This window comes from Camelina sativa, chromosome 12 (assembly GCF_030686135.1).
Source record: "Camelina sativa cultivar CO46 ecotype springtype chromosome 12, ASM3068613v1".
NCBI classification, from domain to species: Eukaryota; Viridiplantae; Streptophyta; class Magnoliopsida; order Brassicales; family Brassicaceae; genus Camelina; species Camelina sativa.
In genome coordinates, this window is record NC_141891.1 from 9,334,704 (window position 1) to 9,346,882 (window position 12,179).

Genomic DNA, 12,179 nt, shown 5'->3' on the forward strand with positions numbered 1-12,179 from the left:
CTAAGACTTATATATACCATCATGATTATAATTTCAAATTTTTATTTTTATTATATTCTATTAAATTTCTTTCAATTTCTCAACTTTTATTGGGTTAGTCATAAAATCATTGTAATCGAGTTGATAATTTTCACCAGTTGTTCATCCAATATCTTTGGAATAAAAAAACTTCATAGTTACTGAAATTGTGTCACAAAATTTTTTTAGTAATTATAAAAACTATAATTATGCCAAAATGAAAGTAAAGCAACATAAAATTTGTTTAATTTGTTTAGAAGACATTTTATAGGTGGTGATAAAGAGAATACTTTAACAATATAATAATTTTGGGTGTAAGAACATATTTTTAATGGTAAAAGATATAGTAAAATTGTCCGTGATTACTTATTAGATGTTGATTTGATGAATTTTTTGTATGTAAAATATTTTGTGAATAAGTTTTGGAAATTTGACAATAATAATATTTGTAATGATGAGTATTTGGCAAAAGTTGTAGTGGGATATAATTTAGCTTTAAATTATTGTAATAATTGTTATAATATATTAAAAATATATAAATATAAATAAATGTATGTAGGTAAATACAAATATTCTCTAACTTAAATTATTTATATATTTATTTTAGGAAATAATTTTTTCATATATTTTTTAAAAATTATTTAAGGTTTAGGATTTATTTTTTTCATCAATTTTTAAACCCGCACATCGTGCAGGCCCTTACCTAGTATATATATATAACTTTGGATATTATTATAGATATTTTATTAATATTAAAATTTTGTATTCAGCTATTCAACTTAATGATCACCATTTAGCAAAGTAATTTATTTCTCTACATCTTATTCATCTCATTCAGTTTATTCAACTCATTGATTGTTCAGCTCATTTTTATTATCTTAATCAGTTAGTTCAATTTGTTAATCACCATTGTCTAACAATGGATTTCTCTAATAACATTGTATTACTACTTCTGTTAACAGTTGTTTTAGTTGCTGAAGCAGCAGCTCATGAACGGAGAACAATACCTTCGGAAGAAGAGAAGAAAGAAATGGAGAGGCAATCAAAGCTATCAACAAACCTGCCCTCAAGAGTTTCAAGGTTGTCTTAATTAGCCTTCCTTTTTTCATACATGCTTATCAATTTATCATGCATTATGCTGAACAAAAGTGACATGAGTTTATCAAAACATTAACTTATAGACACCCTATTTAATTATCCTTTTTAAACAGACTGAAAAAGGTGAAATATTCGATTGTATCGACATTCAAAAGCAACTAGCATTTGATCATCCTCTGCTGAAAAACCACTCTGTTCAGGTTCTGATTCGTATAGAATTCTCTATAAAATAATGCTCTATAGAGAATGACTTTGTGAAGGCATTGTCATATTATATGCAGCTGAGGCCAACAAGTGTACCTGAGTGGATCTCAAGTAACAAAACTTCACAAAAAATTGATCCCTTAAATCTTCTGCAAAAGGGCATAAGTTGTCCACATGGAACAGTAATTGTTAAAAGGACTACACTCAAAGATCTTATACACTCGCAACGTTTGAAATCCAGACCCGGCCTACCCATAAAGCATCCAAAGCATTTGCTTTAGGCCACACAATATATAAAATATTTTAGGGCCATATCTTCAAAAGATTAGATAGTTCAGATGGTTATGTGTCCCACAATTTAGTGGCTTGTCACGGGTTCGGCGCTGGTACTTTGCTTTTTTCTTCATTACGTTTTTTTTAACAGTTTTTTTCCTTTACTGCTACTCTGCTCTTTTCTTCATTATGTTTTTTTTTCCCCTTTAACAGTTTTCTTTCTTTTTTGCTTACGATTTTATTTTCATTTTTTTGGTAAGAGTTATAGAATTTTTTTTAATAAATCTTGTTTAATTCCTGCTTTTAACAATAAAATCTATAAATATTAGACTTTACTAGATATTAAAATATTCAACTTCTTCATACAAAATCAAAAATAAAAAAATTCTACACAAGAACATGGATTATTGCTGCTGCAGGCTAACTAGGCAAACCATTTTTTTTCCTACCTTAACTTTAATCCTTTTTATTATAATCCTAACCAATGAATTTGTTGTGATGAAAGATAGAAAATTTATTTTTAGATTATTTCACATTTGTTAAAGTATTTTATCACTTTTAAAAATATTGTTTAATTATATTTTAGTATTTTAGTAAAAAAAAAATTAACTAAATTTTATATAGATAATATGCTTTAGGCCACCAAAATTCAAGGACCGGCCCTGTTGAAATCCATTGGATTCAATAGCCCTAGACATATCCTAACAGAGGGAAATGACATTGATTATACTGGACATCATGTAAGAATCATTTACCTAGCAATTCAGTATAAAAACACCATTTTAATTTCTTTTCTTTCCATTTTCTTATTATTTTCTTTTGTTCTGTATGGATATTTAGTTTGCAACACTCGAGTATGATTATAGCAGAGTTGCTGGAGTTACAGGAAACCTTAACCTCTGGGATCCACAAGTGTCACATGATCAAGTTAGTCTTGCAACCATGGCCATTGGACAAGGTCCCCTCGAACATCTCGCCAGCATTTCAGTTGGGTGGATGGTCAGTCTAGTTTTTATTTCTTTCGTTATTAGTTTTTTTATTTCTTTTTCAAAACCATATGAATGCAAAATCTGAGAAAAAGGGTTTGATATATACCACAGGTGAATCCATTGTTGTACCAAGATCATATTCACTTATACACCTACTGGACTGTAAGTTCCGAGTAACCACCCCTTGAATTAAAGTTTAAGCTAATATTTTTCTAACTTCACATGGTCTTAATGATAAACTGATTTAAACAGGCAGATGGATATAATAAGACAGGCTGCTACGACATGCAATGTCCTGGATTTGTGCAAGTCAGCAAGAGGATACCACTTGGTGTCCTTCTTCATCCGGTTTCAGTTCATAATGGTACACAATATAAAATGGACTTAAGCTTGCATCAGGTAAAAAACTCAAGAGTCTCTAGTGATCTCATCTCTTTAGTCTTTTGGATATTCATCTTATAAAACCTTGGGAACAGGACCGTGTCACGGGAGATTGGTGGCTTATATAGTTATATTTGGAGGAGTGAACGTTGGATATTGGCCAAAGTCATTGTTCATAGGCTCAGGCTTAGTTAAAGGAGCATATCTTGGATCTTGGGGAGGTCAAGTGTACAGTCCAACGACAGAAAAGAGTCCAGTTATGGGCAGTGGGCATTTCCCTAAAGAAGGTTTTAGAAAAGCAGCCTTTGTGAACAATATCCAAATCTTAGATGGTAAGGGAAAAGCTTTAATTCCACAAATCTACACTGTAGAGACACATGAGAGCAGTCCAAATTGTTATAAAGCCAAGTTTATTCATGATGAGGATGAACCTTGGATAAGAGCTGTTTACTATGGAGGTCCCGGAGGATGCATAGGGAACTTATCTATGAACTGATGATGCTATTATGAGAAATTCTATAAATTTGAAATATATATCCAAGCATTAATTATGTTTTTATCAATAATCAAGTATCAAAATTTCAGAACTTCGTTTAGTTAATGTTTTCACATAGAAAGTTGATGTGGTTAAATTAATTAGCATTAGCATTAGGAAGTTTTGGAAAGCCTTTCACCGAGGTCGCACAACATCTAACACTGTCCGGCGGTTATGAATGACCAATTGGCTTTGGCTCATGTTTCTTCCCTTCGAAGAAGGTTTTCTCCTTAGAGATTCATCATTCTTGGCTCATATATATTATGAAACCATGGGAAGATACAAGAGCTTGTTCCTCCTCAAAGCCAATTGGTTAACCAATGCTAGAAGTCATCCTTATTATATACTAGCTTAGATCTTCAAGTTTTCCCGATGTGGGATTCGTTAAAGTTAATAATTCAATTTCTCTGCCGACGTTGTATTATCATCATATGGGCCGAAATAATCCAGTCTGGTAAGAGAAGCTCTCGCCGAGAACCCTAACTTTGTGTCCTTTGTACGGAAACTTGAAGGATTTTTTTTGCCGACGTTGTATAATAGGACCGTGTCACGTGAAAATTTACCAAAACCCCACGTTCCAAAATATTCCTCAGGTGTACCAATGGCTTAACCGGAATCACAGCCGTTTATACACTTATTGGACTGTATATGTTCTTAAAACCTCTTTACAATAGTATCTTGTTATATATATATATATTTTTTATTTTGTATTACCATGTTGTCTATTGCCACCATTTATATATGTCCCCTTGATTCTAAACAGGCAGATGGATTTGGGAAAACAGGTTGCTACAATACATTATGTCCTGGCTTTATACAAGTGAATACCGATATCCCACTTGGCTACCATTTTCAACCAATTTCTACTTACGGTGGCAAATAATATGAAGGAGGTGTTAAAAGTAATTCATCATCACTTTCACATGTGCTACAAAGATTTACTGAAAGTCAAAAAGAGAAGGTAATTAAATAGGACGGTGCTTCTATTGTTGAAATAAGAAGTGGTGGTTGTTATGTTTGTCAACAAAAGTGGGCTGCAAGCTTCCTATAAATAGAGAGAGATCAAGCGAGAGCAAATCATCCCATAGCATCCAATATAATAAAGAGAAGTTGCAATACTAAGCAACATATAAATAAGAGAGTGTGTGAGGTTTGGAAAAATAACGAGTGGTGTGAGATTTGAGTGTTTTTACTATAAGTTATAAACTTTGTATTGTGAGTGATTTACAAATAAATATAAGAGTGTTTTATTTAGTTGGCTTATATATTTGTGGTTAATTTATAAATTGTGTATTTACAAGATACCAATTATACTTTAACCCAATATTAAACCGATTAATTTCTCAACATTTGGTATCAGAGCGAAGTCGATCCGACCAACTCTAATATATATTTGTTTAGTTGTTATTTGGAAGCTTTTGGTAAAATCATGACGGATTTTACTACCTCTATTGAGAAGCTCAATAACAACAATTATGGGTCATGGAGTACTCGCATGAAGTTTTATTTGCTCGGACAAGATTTATGGGATATCGTTAACGGAGCTGAGACGACACCACCAAGAGAAGCAAGAAGCACAGATACAACTTCCGACACCTCAACCTCAACACCGGTACGACAAGATGCTGCACCTCAAAGACCAACGAGTGATCATGACGCCTTAAAGAAGTGGAAGGTCAAGGCTGGTAAAGCCATGTATGCTTTAACCGTGGCTGTAGAAGAAGATTTTCTACAACGGATTAAAGATGCCCGAACACCAAAAGAAGCTTGGGACATATTGACGGCAATCTTTGCGAAGAAGAATGACGCAAAATTACAAAGGCTTGAGAATGAGCTTTTGTCTATCTCCCAGAAGAATATGACCGTGAGTCAATATTTTTCAAAAGTGAAGTCTCTTTGTGATGAGATTTCTAAACTAGATCCTGAAAATTCTATTACTCAGACAAGAATGAAAAGAATTATCATTCATGGTCTGAAGCCAGAATACAAGAGTATTATTACGGCAACTCGGGGCTGGGCTACCGAGCCAACTTTAGCAGATCTAGAGAATTTGCTAATGAATGAGGAGGATCTAGATAAACCCACACTTAGCCGACCAACCAATGGTGAAGAGACAGCTTTATTCACCAATAAGAGAAATGACCAAGGTTATGGTTATGGTCGTGGTCGAGGACGTGGTCGAGGTCGCGGTCGAGGACGCGGACGTGGTACCGGGAGATTCAACGGACAAGAACGAGATGCTCAAGGAAACCATGAGAGAAGTTTCCAATCAGGGGGAGCTCGAGGAGCTCAAAATAATCAAGGTGGTCAGAATCGATGGCAACAAAATAATAATGAAAGTGATGCATGTTACCATTGTGGCAAGAAGGGACATTATGCAAGAAATTGTTGGTCAAAGAAAGTTGAAGGAAATGCTGCCACAAGTTCAAAGAATGAAGGACATGGAGAAGAAGATTGGGAGTTTGAAACTTCTTTCTTTGCGGAGGAAGTGGATCTTGATGATGGAAGAGAGGAAGACTCAATAAAAGAATTTGCACTCACCGCTGTATGCGATCACTCAGTCGACTACAAAAATGATTGGATCGTTGACTCTGGGTGTTCAAATCATATGACAGGAGATGTGTCAAAATTAGTGAACATCACAAAATACAATGGAGATCGTGTTATTATAACAGCTGATAACACACAATTGCCAATAGCCCATGTTGGTGAGACAAATCTACCACAAAAGAATGGACATGAAGAAATTCAACTTCGAAATGTTTACCATGTCCCAGGAATGAAGAAGAACCTGTTATCCGTACCCCAACTCACAAGTGCAGGCAACTACGTACTGTTTGGTCCAGAAGATGTGAAGGTGTATCGAGAATTAAAAATTATTGGCACACCGTTCATAGAAGGACCAAAAATGAGGGCTATTTATGTGATGTCAGCAGAAGAAGCCTATGTTGAAAAAACGAGGAGAAGTGACACTGGCGACTTGTGGCATGCACGACTCGGACATGTCAATTACAGCAAATTAAAGATTATGATGCAGAAGTCGATGTTGAAGGGACTCCCACAACTTGAGATGAACCATGAGATTGTGTGCGCAGGATGCCAATATGGTAAGGCACATCAATTGCCTTACAAGGATTCAAATTTTAAAGCTAAGGAGCCGTTGGAGCTGGTTCATTCAGATTTGCTGGGAAAAATCAAACAACCATCAACACGTGGTTATCAATATTTGATAACCTTTATTGATGATTTTTCAAGATACGTATGGGTTTATTTTCTAAAGCATAAAGATGAGGCTTTAGAAAAATTTAAAGAATTCAAGACCACAGTAGAACGTGAGCTCGGTAAAACGATCAAGTGCCTACGCACTGATAATGGAGGAGAATACACTTCAAACGAGTTTAACAACTACCTTAAGGAGGTTAATATTCGGAGACAACTCACTTGTGCAAAAACTCCACAACAAAATGGAGTAGCCGAAAGAAAGAATCGCCACCTCGCAGAAATTTGTCGAAGTCTTCTGCACGCTAAGAACGTTGATACAAGATTTTGGGCAGAATGCATGAAGACGGGTGTTTATATCACCAATAGGCTGCCACAACCAAGATTGGAGTTTGTTTCACCATTTCAGAAGTTATATGATGTGAAACCAACGGTCAGTTACTTTCGAGTATTTGGATGTGTGTGCTATGTTTTTATTGCCGATGAAGATCGCAGTAAATTTGACAAGAAGGCCATTCGCTGCATTTTTGTGGGATACGACGAACAAAAGAAAGGCTGGAGATGTTGTGATCCCAATACAAACAAGATATATGTCTCACGAAATGTTGTATTCGATGAGGCATCTTCGTGGTGGGCAAACAAGGTAGCTTTACCAGATACGCATGAGTTGCAAGAAAAATTACAAACGAAGTTACAACTAGAATCGTCTCCTGGCAATGAAGACACAGAAGAACAGTTACCGTCACCTCAATCGAACGTTGGATCCAAGTCAAGAAGCCCTTGGAAAACAGGTGTTCATGAAACACCAAATGAAGTGGAGACCACTCAACAAGAAGAACAACAAGTGGAGCCAGTACAACCTCAACTACGAAGGTCTATAAGAGAAAGACGTAAAAATCCAAAGTACATAAATGCTGCGTATGCTGAAGTTAAAGAGCCAACTACATTCGAAGAAGCGTCAAGGAATCCAGAATGGAGAAAAGCTATGGAAGAAGAAATTTTGGCACTAAAACAAAATCAAACTTGGAATTTAGTGCCTAAACCGGAAGGTGTTAAACCAATATCCTGCAAATTGGTTTACAAGCTGAAAACTCTTCCAGACGGTACAATCGAACGATACAAGGCCCGATTAGTTGTACGTGGATTTTCTCAAGAGTATGGTATAGACTATGATGAGACATTTAGTCCAGTGGCAAAGATAACCACAGTTCGTGTGCTACTAGCACTAGCCGCAAGTAAGTCATGGAATTTATGGCAGATGGATGTGAAGAACGCTTTTCTAAATGGAGAACTTGATCGTGAAATTTATATTGATCAACCCCAAGGATTCGTAAATCACGAAAAACCAGAGTATGTGTGCAAATTAAAGAAGGCTTTGTATGGTTTAAAGCAGGCGCCTAGAGCATGGTACGGGAAGATTGCGGAGTTTTTAGTCCAAAGTGGTTATCATGTTGCCCCATCAGATTCGAGTCTGTTCGTGAAGATTCAAGGAGAAAAATTATCAATTATTCTTGTATATGTCGATGATATAATCATCACCGGAGATGACACGGGCGAGATTCAAAGGACAAGGGAAAACTTGTTTGTTCGATTTCAAATGAAAGAACTTGGTGAATTAAATCACTTCCTAGGATTGGAAGTTGAAAGAACAAAAGACGGCATATTTCTTGGTCAACAGAAATATGCAAGAGATCTCATTCAGAAGTTTGGGTTAGCTGAGTGTAAACCAATCACTACACCAATGGAGCCAAATTTGAAGTTGTGTGCCTATGATGGAAAAGACTTGGATGATACAACAATGTATCGACAAATCGTAGGTAGTCTTATCTATCTTACTCTTTCTAGACCCGACATAACTTTCGCTGTAGGCGTTGTTAGCAGGTTCATGCAGAAACCGAAGAAACCACACCTTGAAGCAGTTAAAAGAATCTTGAGATATATCAAAGGCACGATTGATTGGGGACTCCTTTACAAGAAAGGAGTACAAAGTAAGCTCAATGGTTATTGCGATGCTGACTATGCTGGAGATCATGACACTCGGAGGTCAACTACTGGATATGTATTTAACCTTGGTTCTGGAGCTATATCATGGTGCAGTAAGAGACAACCTACCGTTTCTCTTTCAACCACAGAAGCAGAATATAGAGCAGGAGCAATGGCAACACAAGAATGTGCTTGGTTGACTCAACTCATGAAAGATTTAAACCAACCGATAGAAGATGGAGTTCCATTACACTGTGACAACCTGTCAGCAGTTCGTTTAGCCGAAAATCCTGTTTTTCATGCTCGAACAAAACATGTGGAGGTACATTATCATTTCTTGCGAGAAAAGGTACTTCAAGGAGATATTGTCATGAAACCAATCAAGACACAAGATCAGGTTGCAGACATCTTTACAAAAAGCTTATCTGCATCTAAGGTTATCGGATTTCGAATGTTACTTGGAATGACTACACGCACAAGGAAAGTTGATAATGAGGGGGAGTGTTAAAAGTAATTCATCATCACTTTCACATGTGCTACAAAGATTTACTGAAAGTCAAAAAGAGAAGGTAATTAAATAGGACGGTGCTTCTATTGTTGAAATAAGAAGTGGTGGTTGTTATGTTTGTCAACAAAAGTGGGCTGCAAGCTTCCTATAAATAGAGAGAGATCAAGCGAGAGCAAATCATCCCATAGCATCCAATATAATAAAGAGAAGTTGCAATACTAAGCAACATATAAATAAGAGAGTGTGTGAGGTTTGGAAAAATAACGAGTGGTGTGAGATTTGAGTGTTTTTACTATAAGTTATAAACTTTGTATTGTGAGTGATTTACAAATAAATATAAGAGTGTTTTATTTAGTTGGCTTATATATTTGTGGTTAATTTATAAATTGTGTATTTACAAGATACCAATTATACTTTAACCCAATATTAAACCGATTAATTTCTCAACAGGAGGAATCAAAATATATAAGGTAGCATCACCTTCCACAAATTTCTTTATCTGAGAAGTTTCATGAATGTGAATTGTGCTTGTCTAGGCCGGCCATTGAATGAATTAGTAACCTATCTTGTTTAAGTAGGATCACGTTACAGGAAATTGGTGGTTGGTAGTGTTCGATGATTATGTTGGATACTGGCCAAAATCATTATTCACAGATTCAGGTTTAGGCCATGGAGGAAATTTGGTGTCATGGGGAGGAGAAGTATATAGTCCAGTGAAAGAGAAGAGCCCAAGTATGGGAAGTGGACATTTTCCGGAATATAGAAGTTACATCAAAGTAGCCTATATGAATGGTTTTGTAGTATATAATGATTTTGGATTGGAAGGTATGACTCCACCGCTTGATAGTCTAAAGACATTCTCAAGCACCCCGAAATGTTACAAAGTAAAAAAAGACCAACCACTGTTTGGCGAAGTTTGGACTGATGCTATCTTTTATGGAGGACCAGGAGGATGCACATTCTAGTTAACATATTCTTAGGATCTCTTTGCATTAATTAAAAGGATCAGTTACATATTTTCAAAAGTTTACTTTGTGTATTAATTATCTATTCTTTAAGACCTGAATCTTCTTAAACGTGTTAAGACCTGTTTACTATGGAAGTCCTGCAGGATGCCTTGGGATATAATCTATGATCCAAAGATAACTAACTCTTATATATGCTTAATTAGTATGAATAATCAAGTTTTCATGAATCTTTACAACTTTTTGCAATATTAATGGTTATGACTTCTGAGGCTGCAAATAATGAAACTATAATTGTAAAATGTCACAATCAAATCATCGTGATTTACAATCCTTTTCTAATTATACCGGCATAATGATAACCAAAATATGTGGGTTCTACTGCTACTGCTTTTGTCTAAAATAAATCTAAAAGCTTCTTGTAATCATGTCTTAAATATAGATACCTTATGCCTAACATAGCTTACCCCTACTCTTTACCCCTAAACCCTTAAAATTCAAGTAAATATATAATATAATGTCTGAACTTCAATCCTCTCTGCAACTTCCTGTATTAGACTTAACACAACCGATTGAGTCCTCTGTTCTGTCTTCTCTCTCTCAGGCTTGTAAAGAGTGGGGATTCTTCTATGTCACTAATCATGGAATCTCTAAAGAAATGTTCAACAAAACATGTACCTTGTCCAGAGATGTTTTCAAAGTTCCTCTTGAATCAAAGCTCAAGCTTGGTCCCTTTCCATATACTCCTCGGTACATCGCCTCTCCTTATTTCGAAAGCCTTGTTGTCTCTGGACCTGATTTCTCTACTTCTGCCAAAGCTTCTGAAGATGTTTTGTTCCAAGATCATCATAAACCAGAGCTAAGGTTGTCATTAGAACTAAAATAAGTTTTTTTTTTCTTTCCTATTCTGTGTTTTACATCTCTTTATTGGCCTGACACTCTTACCTATCCTCTGTTTTTGTTCAGAGAAACACTGCAAGAATACGGAACTAAAATGGACTACTTGTCCAAAAGACTCATAAAGATTCTCTTGATGATGACCTTAGGAGACGAAACAGGGAAGAGATTATACCAAACTGAGTTTAGCAACTGTCATGGATACTTAAGGCTAGTGAACTACACACCTCCACCTGACGTAGAGAAGCGAGAAGAGCTCGTTGAAGGTCTCGGGATGCACACGGATATGAGCTGCATAACAATAGTCTACCAAGATTCCGTTGGTGGACTTCAGATGAGGTCTAAGGAAGAGAAATGGATCGATATAAATCCGTGCGAGGATCTCCTTGTTGTTAACATCGGAGATCTTATGCAAGCATGGAGTAACGGACGGCTGAGATCGTCTGAACATCGTGTTGTATTGAGAAAGTTGGTGAACAGAGTCTCTCTGGCGTTTTTCATCTGTTTTGAGGATGAGAAAGTGATACTTGCGCCTCAAGAAATCGTAGGTGAGGGAAACTGTAGGAGCTACAAGTCGTTTAAGTGTTCGGAGTATCTGAAGTTTAGACAGAGTAATGAAGTAGGGAAGTTTGAGAAGATTGGTTACACTGTCAAAGACTTTGCTGGACTTGAGCTGGCTCAACCAGATGATTTTTAGAGACCACACCGGTATTTCCGTTGAGAGATCACTTAACCGGTTCCTGAAGGAGAAAGGTATAAGAGCATACAGTTTGTTGTGAGTGTCATGCAATATCATATATTATAACTAGTGGAATCCAAAGCTACTTTTGGATTTAGATTTGTGTATTAAAAATGTTCCGAGTCTTTCTATTACCATCTAAAGTAATGCTTCAGAGGTTTTTCTACATGTTTAATTCAAATTGGGAGCACTTGTCAAAGCTAAAATCATCTTCAGTTCTAAATGTGAACAAAGAAGCATAAGAGTGACCCACAATGATTGTGTCCTGAAAAGGACTTGAGCAGAGCACTAAACACAACTTTTTTACCCAAGATTTTATAGTTTGTCTAGACCAATTTGTTTTGACTTGCTTCTAGAAGAAACCACAGCT

The 12,179-nt window shown here is 36.0% G+C and overlaps 1 protein-coding gene and 1 pseudogene across 1 annotated transcript; both read left to right on the forward strand.

Annotated features, from left to right (window-relative positions):
* The first annotated feature begins 937 nt into the window (after positions 1 to 937).
* Positions 938 to 3,459, forward strand: LOC104733341 (protein neprosin-like; annotated as a pseudogene).
* A 7,171-nt stretch (positions 3,460 to 10,630) lies between these two features.
* LOC104731141 (gibberellin 20-oxidase-like protein) lies at positions 10,631 to 11,990 on the forward strand. Its single transcript, XM_010450416.2, has 2 exons — positions 10,631 to 11,037; positions 11,140 to 11,990. The coding sequence occupies exons 1-2, from the start codon at positions 10,691 to 10,693 to the stop codon at positions 11,765 to 11,767; spliced, it is 975 nt and encodes a 324-aa protein (XP_010448718.1). The 5' UTR covers positions 10,631 to 10,690; the 3' UTR covers positions 11,768 to 11,990.
* Positions 11,991 to 12,179: the final 189 nt, after the last annotated feature.